At 40.9% G+C, this 18,654-nt stretch overlaps 1 protein-coding gene across 1 annotated transcript in view; it reads right to left on the bottom strand.

Annotated features, from left to right (window-relative positions):
• LOC126334581 (COMM domain-containing protein 2) overlaps positions 1-15,509 on the bottom strand; it is a 64,539-nt gene extending 49,030 nt beyond the window's left edge. Inside the window, exons 1-3 of the mRNA XM_049996966.1 lie at positions 15,272-15,509; positions 6,006-6,083; positions 5,842-5,924 (exon numbers count right to left, since the gene is read on the bottom strand). Of these exons, the coding sequence (XP_049852923.1) occupies positions 5,842-5,924; positions 6,006-6,083; positions 15,272-15,338 (228 nt within the window). The 5' untranslated portion in view covers positions 15,339-15,509. The remainder of the gene's footprint in view (positions 1-5,841; positions 5,925-6,005; positions 6,084-15,271) is intronic.
• Positions 15,510-18,654: the final 3,145 nt, after the last annotated feature.

Here is an 18,654-nt window from a genome sequence, read left to right on the forward strand (position 1 = left end):
AACACTTGGCAAAGGGACCTCCGTATTAGGGGACCACAGAAAGTCAGCTATAGATTGGTCGAGTGGTGACAGAGCCAGGACGTGGATGGATACAGGGAATAGTACTTGGAGTCAAGTGACTGGGGCCATCAATGTAGTGTTAATGTCAGCTCTGTCAGTCCCACCTGTGGCAAGGGTCGCATCATGAGGAGCCATGGCAACTGTTGGAGACATGAAGGAAAATAATCCTGCATGTTTATGTGTACTTGTGATCACCTGAGGCCTTGCAGCAAGCACTCTCTGCACATGGCTGTATGATTGTTAATAGGATCACAGACACTAGTCGTATGACACAATACCCACAGAAGAACCTGACTGTGTCAACTGCCTGAACAGAAAGGAGACACCACAATGTTCAGTTTGCGTAACTGTTTACAAAAATGGCTGTGGTCAAATCTGAATCTAGCTACAAAGGACAACCAGGGCCTAGAGGCTTGAAAATTGAAAAAAAAGATTTTGTTGTCTGAAGAACATGGCATAAATTATTGCATAATTTTAGCTTTCTGTCTAGTTGATTGTTCTATTTTCATTGCTAGTCTTTTATCAAATTTCTAAATAGTACATGTTATTATCCATATTTGTGCTACATAGTTAACAACTTCACTCCCAATAATTCCATTACGCGACTTCACCAAAGGGAAGATAAATTCCTTGCATTAAAGTCATGATTGTTGAATTAAATAAAGCTGTTCACAACCCAAATCTTGCTTTGAATACCACAGCACTTCAGTAGGTAGAGTCCTATTGGAGATGGTATGTACTCAACAAGTTAAAGGCCCTACTTGTAGGTGTACCTACAATTTAATGTGGGCTTCAAACAATGGTGCAACTTGTAATTTTTTGAATTAACAGATGTGGTAGAAGAAACAATCCTAAGACTGACCGGAAACTGTGTGGTGGCACAATAATGCAATCTGCCACAGCATCATTTGTATCCAGTGCCAGCGGCAGCCAGGTGAAGCAAGCACCCCACCATCGCCTACAGCCAGCATTTCAGCTGGCAAATATGAACATGTTGGCCACTGCCACCGGGCCTTTGTTCTCTAGCAACTTTTATGTCATATGCAAACATTCTCCACTCAGACCAATTCTGTGCTGATGTGCATTCAGTTATCCATGACAGGATTTTATACTTGAACAGTTAATAGTTGTGCCACTCTTACCATTATTCAGCGAGAAGTTATCAGCTGACATCAGTTTTGTTCATGTAGTAGTTGTCAATAAAGAGAGCAGGTACAGCAGTTTTGGTGATGAGATATGAGTAGATCGCTCTGCATGTGTCTTGTGAGTGAAATGGATTCATCATTGGTTCAATTGCTACAACAATAGCAGTGACAACTTGAGCAACAACAGCAGCTGTTAGACTTGTTTTGTCAATTATTTATGACGAATCTGCTGGGAGCATTGCCCCCCCCCCCCCCCCCCCCCAGCTGCTATGTGCCCATCCACCAACCCTCCACCCTCCCCCAGCTTTTCCACTGTGGAGGTGTTGTCTTTAGAAGATCCAATGGTTGAGGTGGTTTTGGCTATCGCTAAGGCTTTCAAAGTATCACAAGCTGTGTCTGAACAGTTTGAGGGTGTTGCATCAATGTGTTCGTTGGCATGGTGACATTCCCAGACACCCTTGATTTGTTCCTCTATTTCATTCAGGACGCAATTGGACATTGCTGTTTGCTACCACAGTTTCCTGTCATGTGCTGATTGTTTTCATGTACAATCCCAGCACCGCTGCCCACATAGGCATGCCATGTGTGCTACTTGCCATAAACAAGGTCATCTGGTTGCTGTCTGCTGTAGCTCCTCACACAGCCGAGCCTCGGACACAGATGTGAATACCTCGGAGGTGCATAGTGTTATTCTAATCCTTGGTTGTGAGCTCAACATCCCAAGCAAGATTTAAATTGTGACGTTGATTCAGCAACAACAGTTCTGTATGCAGGTCAATGCTGGGTCCTTTGTGTTCCCTGTGAATCTGGAAATGTATCATCATCTGGGTTGATCTGCTCTCTCCTCCAAAAATCATTGTGTAATTGGTTATGGTAATGAGCTCATTCCTCTTCAAGGACAGTTCACGACAGCCTTTGAGTACAAACTATTCAAGATGGTGATAATATTTTTGGCAATAGACAGTGTGAATCAGAGAACATGTTTGGTCTTGATGCATTCATGGTCTTTGGATTTCAAATTCAAGACACAGTATATTTTGTTCCTGACACTGTTCCATTGCAGGAACTGGATGACTCTGCCGCGAGTTTGGTCCACTGTTTTCACTAGGTTTGGGAGTGGCACACTTCACCCTCAAACAGGCAGCCAGGCCTATATTTTGTCTTGCTCAGCCTCTCCCCTTCACACTGAGATTGGCAGTCTAGGGGGCACTTAATAGACTGCGGGGTCTTGGTATTATTGAACCAGTCACCTCTAAAAAATTGGTTTGGTGGAGGCGTACCTACAGCTTCCCCTGGATTCCGCTCCCCAACACCCCATTCGGGTTACATCATTACACGAGCTTGCCTTTTGGCATAGCAAGTGCCCTGACTATTTTTCAGCGATTTTTAGAATAGTAAACATGCAACATCCCCTGTTGTGCAAACTGTCTAGATGACATTTTAGTCACAGGGTTCCCAAGGCAGGAACATCTTGACAACCTTTGGAGTATCTTCACTACACTGCAAGAGGCAGGCCTTAAGTGCAACCTGCAGTCAGAGTGTTTTCAGGCAGAAGTAGAATGTGTGTGTCGTCATCTTTTGAAGAATAGTGTCCATCTTACATATGGTCATCTAGAGGCTATTGCCAACATTCCTAAGTCACAAAACATGAAACAACTCTAAGCATTTTTGGGAAAAGTCAGTTACTGTTCAAAATTTATCTCCAATACAGTGGATGTCATTCATCCCTTAAACAACTTATGGGAGAAAGGTGTTCCTTTTGCCTGGTTGGTGGACTGTGCCAATGCATTTGCCCTATCAAGTTGCTTCTACTCTCTTCCCCATTTCTTGGTACCTTTGCACCAAGTAAATAGTTGGTTCTTGCCACAGACACGTCCCACTATGGACTAGGAGTGGCTTTGTCTCATAGGGAAGATGATGGATGTGAAGAACCTCTGGCATATGCCTCAAAGATGTGGCCAACTACTCAAACAAATTATTTTCAAATAGAAAATGAAGCACTGGTGACTGTCTACGTGGTCTGCAAGTTCAACATTTTCCTTAGTGGAAATGAAGTCCATCTCATCACCAACCAAAAACTGCCTGTGGCACTTATCAGCCCCCTTTCTCTGCTTCTTGACAGGACCACACAAAGACTGCAGCTGTGGGCTTTATTTCTGAGTGTGTATCAGTGCAAGATTCATTGTCATCTCACTGCTCATCATGCCAATGCAGATGCGCTGTCACGCTTACCCATTGACCCTGACTCTGAATTTGGCAAAATGGAAATTAGGTGCTTCCAAATCAATGACCATATACACCAGGCATTGGGTAGGCTCCCACTCACAGTAAAGTGCACAGAGAAAGCCACTCAACAAGATGCAGTGCCCTATCAGGTCTCCCATTGTCTCTCTAAAGACTGGCCCAAATGGTTATTCACTAAGGAATCAGGACTGATCCGCAATTTTTTCCTTCTTTGTAATCAGCTGGCGATGGTTGATTGAACACATTCAGACAAGATCTACACTGTTATCCTGCCAGTCCTGTGGTAGGATATTCTTGCACTTCTCCGCTGTGGTCATTGTGGCATAACCCATTTGAAAATGCTAGTAAAGCATTTTCTCTACTGGCCTGGAGCTGATTCACCAATTTAGAAGCTTGTCTGTGTGCACAAACAGTGTGCCAAGCATCAGGCAGCCACCACATAAACTTTTGCTCCGTCCCCCACTCCCGATCACCTGTGGGACCCAGTCCACATTGACTGGCCCACAATTTGCATCTGCACTGTTCAGTGATTTCTGCATCTGGAGCGGTATTACCTCACATCCACACCAATTTACCCCAATCGAATGGTGATGTGGAACATGTGGTGCATACATTTGGGGTGCAAGTGGCAAAGTGCTTGATGGACTCACCTGCCGATATGGCACTGTGTCTGTTCCTAAACATCAACAATACCACCCCGCTAAAAGACCACAGCCCAGCAGGTACTGCTACACCTGTTCCATCCTGCGCCATGGCCTGTGGCACAGCTCCACCATTCTTGATATGCTGTGGACAATCCAGCCTGGGCATGCACTTTCAGTCGGTGGCCAGTACGGGCAGTGTCTACGGTTTGCGAGATGCACAGCTGGCAAACATTCACTTCAGTTAGCAGCAGGTCACCTCTCTCCTACTGTCAGAATTAACTCCACCCTCCGTGGAGCAACAACCCACTGCAGTCACAGCAGACACCGTCAGAGGGCCCTCCTGCAGGAACCACACCCTTCCACTGCCCCCTACTCATCAGAGCCCCTGGACTGATGTTATCCAGTCATCGCAGATTCTGTCTCTTGCCACTGCTCGGTCCACAGAGTCCCCATGTGAGGGGCCATCACCGAGGCAAGTGCAGCATTGTCTGGAATACAGCCGACTGCACACCTTGATGGGCTGGAGACAGCAGACAGCCAGTCCCTGCAGATGCTGATTAGCCAATGGAAGCCAGCAGAGTCACTGTGCAGCTGCCACTGCACTGCCGCCATCAACATTATCATTGTTGTCGGGACACCTGGGTGGATCGGGTGGCTTCCTTGTCTGTGCCAATCTTCCACCAGCAGCAGTCTGGCTAGTGTGGTCTTCCTTGTCTGTGCCAATCTTCTACCAGCAGTCTGGCTAGTGTGGTCCTCCTTTTCTGTGCACTGATAGCTGTGGAGCCAGCTCTGTGGAAGAGAGGAGGGATGCGACAATGCCCCCATACAATCCACAACTGCAGCATTTGTACACAACAACAGCAGCAGCCAGATGAAGCAAATGTGCCACCATCAGCCACACTTAGTGTTCCGGCCAGCAAACGTGTTGGGCCACTGACAGCAGGGCCTCGCCCTCTTGCCAACTCCGTGCCAGTGTGCAGTCAGTACTCAGACAGTTATTAGTTATGTTAATGTTTCTCTAACTTTGTCATCATTCGGCATGCAGTAATTAGCTGATGCAATTTTTGTGTATTTAGTAAGTGTTAATAAAGAGTGTGGATATAGAAAACAAACCCTAGACTTTTGGATTAAAAGAGAGCCATCATGACTATTTATAAAATTGTAAATATGGTATAAACCTACAATTACAATCCGAAGATAAAATCTTTTTCTGGTTAAGATTTTACATAATTATCTGAATTTATCACTGTATACTACCACACAACATAATGGTAAACCCTGAACATTATTCAACTGGGTGTATTTTAAAAGTTACGAAGTTTATAATTATCTTAAGTCATCATACTTGGCCACACTATGTATATGGATGAATTCTATAGTTGATACTTGCTTGGTGACATTTTTAGTTAAGTATGTACAATGCTGCTTGTGTTGTAACTGAACCAAGAATAGATGACTATAGCTATGGCTTTATTGGAGGACCCAGTTTAACAATCACATGAAGCTAAAATATGACAGGCAAACAGTGATCCACATATAGTACTTATTGCTTATTACTCTATTACTATTGTCTCACTACTACTTCTGTAAATCTTCAGTTACTGTGAAATATACAAATAAAGTTGAATATACTGTCAATTATTTCTCAAATGAATAACTGCGCTACTTAAAACTTTCCCTTATTCCAAATATGTCTACAAATTTTTTTCTTATGACTTCTCACAAGACATGTGCAAAGCAGGAAGTACCTCATGTTTACTGCTTTCTACAAGCAGGTTGACAAGTCCCTCAACAACATTTCGTATTGCTTCTGGCTGAACCCCAAGTTTATCTGAAAGAATCAAAAATTTTAAAACAAATTTGCTATATCTTTCATAAAAATTAGATAACAAGTTAATTGTAAAATACTAACTTGCAGCAGTATGGTACAACTTCATGTTTGCACCTTTACGTAGGAAGTCCAGTGCCAGCTTGCAGAAGTCTTGCAAAACTGTAAAACATAAAATTTCAATACATTTATATGAGTGGTCTACACACACACACACACACACACACACACACACACACACACACACACACACACACACACACACACTTGCTAGAAGTCAGGTGATGTGAACATAATTAGTATATTGGTCATGTATGACATCAGCCAGAAGTGTGATGGCCAGAATATGATTTTACCATCCACATTTTTTGCTTCCCTTCAAAAAAGGAACCACACTGGCATTCACCGTAAATTATTTATGAAAAACATGGAATATGAAAATTGGATAGAACATGTGTAGAAAACTTTGGACATCAGAATGTTTTATGGCAGTCAATCATGAACAATACTTTAAACTATCTGAAACCCTTAACCAGGTGTCCTGCACAAGATAAGAAAGCTGATTACTTAGTGGTCCATTAAGACTACAACAATGTGAGGAGCTATCAGACAGTGAAACTATATATTAGATCTATTATCACCCCCTTGAATTTTTGGTTCACCTCCTTCCAATACATTAGAAATTTCAGCATGTTGTTTTACAAGAGAATCAACAACAATGTAAAAGGTGAGGCAAAAGATGTTGTTGTTGTTGTTGTGGTCTTCAGTCCAGAGACTGGTTTGATGCAGCTCTCCATGTTACTCTATCCTGTGCAAGCTGCTTCATCTCCCAGTACCCACTGCAACCTACATCCTTCTGAATCTGTTTAGTGTATTTATCTCTTCGTCTCCCTCTAAGACTTACCATCTGCTCTGCCCTCCAATACTTAATTGGTGATCCCTTGATGCCTCTGAATATGTCCTACCAAACGATCCCGTCTTCTAGTCAAGTTGTGCCACAAATTTCTCTTCTCCCCAATTCTATTCAATACCTCCTCATTAGTTATGTGATATACCCACCTAATCTTCAGCATTCTTTTGTAGCACCACATTTCGAAAGATTCTATTCTCTTTTTGTCTAAACTATTTATCGTCCACGTTTCACTTCCGTACATAGTTATACTCAATACAAAAGGCAAAGGATAGGAAAGGTTATTTACAATACTATCAAATAATTTCAAATAACCTGTCATACCGCATTACGTATGATGACAACATAGCATTCAACAACGTGCTCCATTGCCATCCTTGCTGAATATAAACATGTGCATTTAATCAGCTTAACAGTGAAGAACATCTGGCAGAGACAGCTAGGAGGGTCACAACTGTGCAAGAATAGCCAACAAACCAATGCCAACACTCATTCTGTCCATCCTCATACTGCATCAAGTTGAGGGCATTCCAAAAAATTACACAGTCATTTGGATGTCCACAGCAAAGAATGAATGATGAAAATGGTTCCTATTAACGTTTAAAACTCACCAAAGCAATGTAGATAATGCTCAGACAAATAATTTCATATAAGATATATGAGGCAGCAATTGTCAGGAAATACCTCAAAAGTGGATGTCCAACATTGAACGTGTGACGTCACTGTATGACTTGCTACTGCACTTGCAATGGTGGAGCCTGTTGGTCTGTCACACAATCATCCCAACCCAAGTCAAGTATTTACCTCAGTGTGGCTCAAGCTTATGTGTGTGACTTTAGCATTTGGTGTCACTGTTTTGAGTCTTCCATCTGGTAGGCAGTTTTTTTTTCCATTTTATTAGATATCCTTGTGTCTACATTTAGGTATGATTTATTATTGTATTTAACAGCCTCGTGGTCTCCACTGGTTCACTGCACAGAACAGTACAAGAAAAACCTACCATACTGCATCACAAATAAATAAATATAAGCCTCCAATTTGAATCATTAGCAGTAAATGATCTGCATATTCTTTATTAAATAAAGCCTGTATAATGAAAGAAATGACAAAAGGAAAGAAACACAAAATCAGAATAGATTTTGTTTGGTTACAGTGAGGACAATATTTCTGCAACTTCTATGTTTACAGAAGATCACATTTACAAAAGGTGTTCAAAAACAGAATAGCCTAGTAGAGCAATGTGTAACACTGCCCCCTACCAGTGACGGTAGGATTGACGAGCCTAGTCACTTCAAGTGCAGTGAGTTCTGGGTAAGCTATGTCACCTGCCACTGTCTCATGTTTAACATTTGTCACCCATTTTTGGGGTATTTCCAGACACTTGCTGTAAGAATCTCTCTTGGAGTTGAGTGTGTCAAAACTTAATAAGTCAAGGTTGGAATAACCTGTTGCCCTGGGGGATTTCAAGATTTTAGTGCTATGTACCAGTGCTAGGTCTAGCCAGAGGAATACCCTTAATGCTCTGCTGGTTTCCTTCACAGTGTCCTCAGATACCATCTTTCTGAGTGACTAACAAATCATTACATAGAAGTATATTCACTCCTTAAGACATTGGAATGGATGTGAAGAAAAAAATATATATAAATTGAAATGTAGCCAGCAGAAAATGATTCAAGCCGGCCGCAGTGGCCGTGCGGTTCTGGCGCTGCAGTCCGGAACCGCGGGACTGCTACGGTCACAGGTTCGAATCCTGCCTCGGGCATGGGTGTGTGTGATGTCCCTAGGTTAGTTAGGTTTAAGTAGTTCTAAGCTCTAGGGGACTTATGACCTAAGATGTTGAGTCCCATAATGTTCAGAGCCAAAATGATTCAAGATACCTTATAATAGGTACAAAACCAATGCAAGGATGGCATTCTGCAGTACTTGAATGAATTGGAATGCAGAAAAGTTAATCGGCTCCCAAAGCAAAAACGGTTTCGCCCGAACACTGTAATGTGGGAACCATCCTTAATCGCACATTGTCATCTTGTTGCTGACTACAAGGACCATGTGTCTATGGTAAAGCAAATGGTTTAATGCTGCAGTGTGTGCACCGTGGCATATGCACCGCAAATTTTAGTTTTCTGAGTGTCCACTAGCTGGTGCTAGTTGTTGGCTTCCATGGAATCTAGTGTGCAATCTTCATAATAGATGGAGAGTGTAACCTCGTTTGAAACCAGACCTGGCCATTGTTCTGGTTTGGTTAGGTTAGGTTAGTGTTTTAATGTCTCGTCGACAATGAGGTCATTAGAGACGGAGCGCAAAGGAACCATCCCGGCATTTGCCTGAAACGATTTAGGGAAATCACGGAAAACCTAAATCAGGATGGCTGGAGACGGGATTGAAATGTCGTCCTCCCGAAAGCGAGTCCAGTGTGCTACCACTGCGCCACCACGCTCGGTCATTGTTCTGTTGCAACAGCATTGTTAACTTCAGTTCTGCCTCTGCGGTGCGATTGCCACAACGCGCCTAGTCATGTAAGTATTTGTTCAACATTACATGCTTACAATTTGTTACACACATTTTCATCATTTATTCTTGTTTAGAGTGTTAACTTGTTGTTTTGTGGGCACATTATATTTATTTCCAGGCAAAGTGATATTGTAAAGGATCCTGAAGAGATCCTATGAATTCTAGTGGAAATTTCAGAAGATGAGTTGACGTGTGATGAATCTGAATACAATTTTGATGGGGAAAAGGAAACAACCACAGTAGTGGATCAGAACAGTCTCAGGAAACAGTAGCACATGATGTTACGGAACGTAACTTTACATTTTATATTGGAAAAGATGGTGAAACAGTTTGGATTAGTCAGCCCCTAACTGCAGGGAAAACAAGTGCTAAAAACATCAGAAATTTGCTCAGCCCGAAAGGGACTGCCAGAAATGCACTTACATCTTTAGATGCATTTTATCTTTTTATCACTAAAAACATGATAGAAGACATCGTAGCTCATTCCAACAGATGAATTGAGAAAAAACTTAATGATACCAACTATTCTAGAGCTTGCCATTGCAAAGACACTTCAGCAGAAGAAATTCATGCTCTTTTCACTGCACTTTTTTTTGACTGGCAAAAAGAAAGGACATCATGCCAACTGTTGACATTTGTTGGTACTGGTATGGACTATCTTATGATCACTTTTCAGTTATAAACATTTCCTTTTTCTTCTTAGAGCAATTAGGTTTGACAATATAGAAACAAGAATTGAATGAAGGTCTTCAGATAAACTGGCTCCTCTTAGCGAGTTTCACCAAGAATTTGTAAATAACTGTATTGCTCACTATAATGTCAGTGAATTTGGGACAATTGATGAAATGCTGCAGGCTTTTAAGGACCATTGTGGATTTATACAGTATGTTCCAAATAAGCCTGCAAAGTATGGTATCAAAATATATGCCCTTAGTGACACAAACATTTTATACCCTCAATTTCAAAGTGGCAAACAGTTCGCTTGGCCATATCTAACATCAAATAAATCTGCAGATATTGTCAAAAGACTGGTAACTCCCATAGAGGGCATGAACAGTAATGTTGCGACTGATAACTATTACACCAGTTATAGTCTAGCTCAAAATCTTCAAGATAAAGTTGACCACCATCGAAACTTTGAAATAAATATTTAAAAAAAAAAAAAAAAAAAAAAAACAAGAAGGAAATTCCACCTGAATTTCAGGCTAGTAACCACTAGGGAAAGCAAATCAGCACTCGGAGGCTTTCAGTACGACTTCTGTTTATCTTCAACTGTCACTTAAAAAAAAATCGAAAGTGGGAAATCAGCAATAAATTTGGTCTATAACAGTACCATGGGAGGAGTGGATACTGTGGATCAGATGTGTGTGTCATACAACAAGCAGAATAACTAGAAGATGGCCACTGGCATTATTCTATCAACATCCTGATATCGCAGGAATAAATTTGAATATCATCTTTAGCCACAACCACCCAGATAGTAAAAACAGACGATGGCTTTTTCTAGAAAACCTATCATCTAGGACAAAGAGTGAAACAAATGAATCTTCTGAAAGATATAGAAATATTTCTTGAAAAATTCAGAAAAGGAGGCCCACTTCATGACAAACCTGGAATACGTTCAAAATGGCTCTGAGCACTATGGGACTTAACATATGTGGCCATCAGTCCCCTAGAACTTAGAACTACTTAAACCTAACTAACCTAAGGACATCACACACATCCATGCCCGAGGCAGGATTCGAACCTGCGACCGTAGCAGTCGCGCAGTTCCAGACTGAGCACCTAGAACCGCGAGACCACCGTGGCCGGCTGGAATACGTCACATATGGGGACGACACAAAAACGTTATGAAGACGACATCAAGTGACAATTGTGGAAGTCATGTCAGCAAGAAGTGTTCTTGTCAGAATGTTGTGTGTTTCTCTCGTGGTACTAAAGACCAACGGATGGGATTGTTCTGGCTGAAGATGTTTATTTATGTACCCTATATTAATAGAGTTGACTGATTTTTTTTTCTTTTACTTTTATCTGAAATAAATAATTAATGCAATGATATGCTGTTTTATTTCAGTTTTTTCCCTTTGGTTTGCCTAAAACTGAGAACAATGTGAAGACGAAATTATGGTGGAAACACCAGTGTGTTAAGCAGCAAACAGGCTTCTAACGGTCAAAAAAAAAAACATCCAGCCATGTTCAGTCTTTAACACACAACACTGGAAAATAGTGACACTTAGAAGGGTAAGGATAGAACATTGCCTATTGGCTTACAGCTTCCTCATGTGATGAGATGACCATCTAGTGTGTGAATGTTTAGGAATCACATTTTCTGTACAAGACACGTAGATACATTATTCCAATCTTGACTTATTGTCTCGAGTTCTGATATACTCAGCTCCAAGAGATACTCTTACAGAATCAAAAACGCTTGGTCATTTCTGATAGTCATATCAAAACTGGACAATGAATCACACCAAATGCTAGTGCCTATTGCAATGTTAGTACTTTCGGATCTTGTCTTACCAAATGGAAGTGCTGATATATTCAGAGCAATGGTTCCCCAGACTTTGTAGACAAATTCAGAGTTGGGTAACAGTAACACATGCCTGTTGAACATTGAAATAACACTGTCCACAACTTTTAAAGTTGATCTATTTAAATAGGTATTGCAGGTGGTATGCCCTTGCCTTCCTCTGAGCTTTGGCCTGACTGACCAGCCAGTTACAGAGGGACTCCAAACCAATGTGCAACCAGGGATTTTTTCACATTAACAAGTGATTGTTGGAGTTGAAGGAAGCATTAAGTGACAGGAAACATCCTGCAACTGAACACCAATTGGATCCCAAACTTTTTAATTTTTAGTGCGACATTCATTGAGTCAACTAGTCGGTGGCAAATAATCTGTCATCTTCAAATAGTTCTACATGTGTATGCCAAGACACCATTCATACCAAGATATTTACTTGCCTTTCCTTAATATATAGTGAAATTTTGTTCCTTCCGTGTTAGAGGCTATTACACTTTCTGCTGGTGAGTTGCATTCAAATGTCTGCAGGGCTGCACAGCTGTCCCTCTAGGTCAAGTGGCATTTTGCATTCCATTATAGGACACGTTGTCCATTCAGCTGACAATGATCTTCTTGGGATGGATGTTGGAAAGATTGGTTAATCACCAGTAATGAGATCCACTATGTCCTGTATACTGTCTCTCAGTGTTCTGACAGCCCAGTAATTTAGGTGTCCTACATGCCTGTTAAACATCAATCTGAAAGTCCTTATACATACTGATTTTCCAGTAAGCTGAAACCATTTAGGGGGAATTGGTCACTTGAGTGCAATAATTAGCAACTTCCCACCGATCAGTATCCCCAAGAATAGACTACCAGAAGGAAAAATAGACAGCTGATACCAACCCTATTGCAATGCTGAGTTATGCCTCTAGAGTGATTAAACAAAAATTGCATGATGTCACCAACAATTCAGCTGAGTACAAATGAACGAAGTCTGCACGTATGGGAAAGCAATTGTTATTTCTGAGGTATATGCATTGATTTCTAAGTGGATCGATACTCAACCATGTGCGTAGAGACTAAGATATATAGAAACATTACATGCAAGTGGGAGAAAGTTCCAATCTCAATGCAACAAATATCTGTAACACATTACATTTAGGGATGTTGTTTGACTAAGTCTAGAACAACTCCCTGACACTTGCCATTAAATTCCATCAAGGTGTGTGTGTGTGTGTGTGTGTGTGTGTGTGTGTGTGTGTGTGTGTGTGTGTGTGTTTGTGTTTTGTCTGGATCCTTTGATATATGGGATAATATATATCAGTGCAGAAAAAAAAAGAGTTGTTGATCATGGGCTTATCAATTAACAAATCATATTTGAGTAAATACTAATAGTTTTGGATTGGAGAAATGAAGGAATAGGGATAGATGCATGTTAGGAGAACAGATAGATACGAACAGCTAATTTTCACATGTTCACTATTCATTACAAAAATGTGTTTGAATATAAGACTTTATGTGACAACCCTGGCAGCAGGTGTCACAGAACTTACAGAATGTTATGCACACTAAATATCTCCAACACACAGCAGAAATGAAGAGGACTTGTCTATAGAGGTCTCCATGAACCTTTATGTCTACAAGGTCATGTGGTAGCAGCACACATTCTGACTGCCACTGCTTGTAATTCATGGTAAGTGGAATTCATGAAGAGTGATGAACGTCATTAGAAACATAATCACTCTCTTTGGACCTATATATGCATGGGATTTGGATTAAGGATCATGCCTTGAGATCGACACATCCTGATTTACATTAATGAGACAAAATATTATAACCACTGCCCATCACAATATTGATTGCCAGCCAGTTGCATTGTGGATATATATCTTCTCCAACAGAGATTGCAGCTTACAGCAGGATAACTGCCCATGTCACAAGGATGGAATCACACTAGAGTGGTCTCCTGAGCATGACAGTGAATGCATGCTGATGTCTTGCCTGCCAAGTATGCTTGATCTAAACCAAATGTAATATACCAGGGATACCATCAGCTGTGTGGACTCAAACCACCAACATGTCCTATATGGAAACAGCATGACCTGTACACACACACACACACACACACACACACACACACACACACACACACACACACACACACACACGTACGCGCACGCACACGCGCACACACACACACACACACACACGCACGCACACACACACACACACACACACACACACACACACACACACATCAATTATTTTCAGACTCTTCTTAGCATTGAAGAATGAGAATATTTGAGCTCCAGCCTAGACATCTTGAAATACAGCACTCTGATAAAGAGAAAAATATTGTAACTAAGATCAAAGTCTGTAACAAGGTGCCATGTTCGACAAACTTATGGCTAAGACCTCATAAAGTTAGTTCCAATATAAAGTGAGAAACATCAATCAAAATCAAACAGCTAAACAGAGGACAACAGGTTTTGAAGGTTTTTATGCTTAATAAATTTCACTGCCTTTCAGAAGCGACAGAAGAGATGGAGTATAACATCTCATTGATACTATTCTTACTAATGAAAGTGCAATATCTCAGATGAAATTGTTGGCAATAAAAATGGCTGTGACCACATTGGAGGAAACATCCTTGATGATCTGACTGAGTTCATCCTCAATCCTAAATGGAAGACTAATGTCTTCAGCACATTCAGTACTGGTGTACCAACATTCCGCTATTACACACATGAAACTAGACTATTCATTCTTTAAATGATTATACTATCAATTCTCAATGTAAAAATTTCAGTAAAACTTTGTAAAAAGCTGACATCCAAATGTATCACACTTAAGAGATAAAAAAAGGCATATTAGACAAAGTAATATGTTTGTCAACTGCAAAAATTACATCTGCATCTTCCCTTGTCACGGTCTCTTACTTCGAAATTATTTACATTGTGTCACAACATTTCTTACCACATTTTTACAATTTTATCTTTACAAGCATACGATGTAAACGCCCTAATATGTCGTTCAAATAATAAACTTTGGATGGTGCTGTTCAAATTGTGGTGCTGGATATATCTCACTCTAGCCCCCTACGAACTATAGAGGTCATGACAACATATATTGTCTAGTTTATACGACAGTTTAAAATATGTGCATCTAATACTCTGGTTAGATGTTCTGAAGCTGGTAAGGTTCCAATAGATGAGACAAAGTTTGCTGTTTGGACAATCCTTCCATAAATGTTTTCAACTCCAGTTTGAGGTTGTATACCATACAATACTTCTGATGCATCCTACGCTACTGAACACTGGATCCAGGAGGCAGAGTGTAACATTACTTTAGCCGATGTCACGGGGCCAGGTACCAGTTACAAAATGAGTATGCTTTTCTGTATGAAATATGAGGGCGTACCTTGAGGAGTTTGAGCAATCAACAAACTTAAATGCTTTTTGTGGTCATCTGTTAGTGTCAGCAGCATATTGGAGGGCACTGTTATTCTGAAATACGATAGGCTCGAACAAAAAAATCTCTTCACAATTCTCAACTAATTATTCTTCCACTGCCGTTAAGGAACAATTAATCTGTACCCTATGCTTTATGAAGCTGACTGACTGACAGAAGACAGATGCGAAAGGTAAACAAGTTTTCATCAAAGTTCTTATACATCCGTCAGCAAAGATGCCCTACTAACTCTACAAACTGTTGCTGGCAAGGCAGTGGCGCCACCTTCGTGAATGGATCACTCGATGTTAGCAACTTATGACAGAATTGGTTTTCACCTTTATTGCACCTTGTTATGGAACGAGTATGCACTTGTGCTCTAAATGATGATACTTCTTGCCACTGAGTGCCAAGCGTTTCGCAATGGTTTGCAGAGTAGGGATGCCGATGTCGATGAGTCGGCGTACTGTACTCTTTGAACTCGTAGTGATTAGAGCATTCTTTCTTGCTATTGCCAAAAATTGAACTGTAGTAGCTATGCAGACGTGTTCACGCGTTATTTACAGATACATAAACAATACATTTTAGTTGAAATGCACGCATTAGAATCATCCTCTCCCATCGAGCGAGGTGGTGCAGTGGTTGGCACAGTGGACTCGCAATACATCCAGAGTCCGGCTATCCTGGTTTAGGTTTTCCGTGATTTCCCTAAATCGCTCCAGGCAAATACCGGGATGGTTCCTTTGAAAGGGCACGGCCGACTTCCTTCCCCATTCTTCCCTAATCCTCTGAGACCGGTGACATCGCTGCCTGGTCTCCTTCCCCACAACAACCCAACCCAACCCATCCTATTTAATATACATGCCTATAGCCTCCATGAAATGCATGGAAGTATGATAATAGGTGCGACCAAAAATAACGTAGAGGTAGTATACTTAAAGTGCATTAAAATCGAGCTGTTCACACATGGTTTCGTAAGCAGTAACAAATAGACTTGAGTCCATAGAATGCCATGCGAAGATACCAGCTTGTGTTTTACATGAAACAAAAATAAATAGGTAACCCCCCCCCTCCCCCCCAAGACATTACGGATTCGAGCAAAAATTAAGCAGAATACGAGCAACATATTTACAATGCAATTTAAAGACTTCATTACCCTAAAGAAGATTTTAATCAAGGATACAATGCGATGTAACATGTTTCTTTGTCACATTATGTTAGATGATTTTTAGGTTCTGACATGTGCTAAAGCGTAAATATTTTCACTGATAAAAGCCACACTGTCGAAACTGCAATACTAGATTTGAGAAATAAAGAGTTTTATAAACGAAAGGCGACCATGAGGTCATGCACGAAATCTTATGTGACTGTGAACCTCAGCTACGAGATGTTTATCTTAGTTCTCTGATGAGTTTTCTCAAATACTGTATATTAGGTTGCTGCATAAGTTTGTAGTGTATTTGTTTTGCATGTTGGCATTCTGGTTGCTATGGTTTTTTTTATCGATTGCTCTTTTTATCTGTAGTTCACTATTATTATTTGAATTTACATATTATCATTTTGTCATTTGGAGAAAGTGAGTAGAGGTGTGGACGCTAGGAAATGGAGTGCCAAGTGGAGAAATGCGAATGGGGATATTATCATTGGAAAGAGCACGGCAAGAAAATGGTTTTCTCGAAACTTCCTGGCAGATTAAAACTGTGTGCCAGACCGAGATTCGAACTCGCCGGATAGTTACGTTATTTAAGGAAACAGGAAGCGTTCAGCAACGTGTGAAACGTCAACCACGACCTGAAACAAATGATGATGCCCAAGTAGGTGTTTTAGTTGCTGTCACAGCTAATCCACACATCAGGAGCAGAAAAATTGCGCGAGAATCGGGAATCTCAAAAACGTTGGTGTTGGGAATGCTACATCAACATCGATTGCTCCTGTACCATATTTCTATGCACCAGGAATTGCATGGTGACGAATTTGAACGTCGTGTACAGTTCTGCCACTGGGCACAAGAGAAATTACGGGACAATGACAGATTTTTTGCACGCGTTCTATTTAGCGACGAAGCGTCATTCACCAACAGCGGTAACGCAAACCGGCATAATATGCACTATTGGGCAACGGAAAATCCAGGATGGCTGTGACAAGTGGAACATCAGCGACCTTGGTGGGTTAATGTATGGTGTGGCGTTATGGGAGGAAATATAATTGGCCCCCATTTTATCGATGGCAATCTAAATGGTGCAATGTATGCTGATTTCCTATGTAATGCTCTACCGATGTTACTACAAGATGTTTCACTGCATGACAGAATGGCGATGTACTTCCAGCATGATGGATGTCCGGCACATAGCTCGCATGTGGTTGAAGCGGTATTGAATAGCATATTTCATGACAGGTGGATTGGTCGTCGAAGCACCACACCACGGCCCGCACGTTCACAGGATCTGACGTCCCCAGATTTCTTTCTGTGGGGAAGTTGAAGAATATTTGCTATCGTGATCCACCGACAACGCCTGACAACATGCATCAGCGCATTTTCAATGCATGTGCAAACATTATGGAAGGCGAACTACTCGCTGTTGAGAGGAATGTCGTTACACATATTGCCAAATGCATTGAGGTTGACGGATATCATGTTGAGCATTTATTGCATTAATGTGGTATTTACAGGTAATCATGCTGTGGAATAGCATGTGTTCTCAGAAATGATAAGTTCACAAAGGTACATGTATCAGATTGGAACAACCGAAATAAAATGTTCAAACGTACCTATGTTATGTACTTTAATTTTTTAAAAAACCTACCTGTTACCAACTGTTCGTCTAAAATTGTGAGCGATATGTTTGTGACTATTACAGCGCCATCTATCACAAAGCGAAAAAAGCGGTCCAACTAAAATATTTATTTTTCTTTATGTACTACACAAATATGTAATAAAAAATGCGGGTTCCTATTTTAAAAAATCGCAGTTGATATCCATTTGACCAATGACAGCGCCAACCATGACGCCAACTGGTTTCCCCCTTCAAGCTAGACAAGTTTTGTTCTTTGTAGTTTTTTCGTTTGATGCTTACTTCGTGAGATATTTGACTCAGGCACGATCAATGGACCACCCTGTGTATCTGAGCTCAGCAGATTTAAGTTAGCTTAAGAGGGGCTAGGGTATATAAGAGAATGAGTTGTGATGAACTGGAAGAAATGCATTGAGAAGCTATAAGAAAAAGGTCTGGCCGAAAAAGTAGTGTACAATGAAGGATAATTATTTTGAAAGAGGATATGAACAAAAAAGTAGTGTTTAAGGACAACAGGTTTAGATAGGATTTTCTTGTGAACAAATAATGAACTAAGGGAGA

The sequence above is a fragment of the Schistocerca gregaria genome, chromosome 2 (genome assembly GCF_023897955.1).
Source record: "Schistocerca gregaria isolate iqSchGreg1 chromosome 2, iqSchGreg1.2, whole genome shotgun sequence".
NCBI classification, from domain to species: Eukaryota; Metazoa; Arthropoda; class Insecta; order Orthoptera; family Acrididae; genus Schistocerca; species Schistocerca gregaria.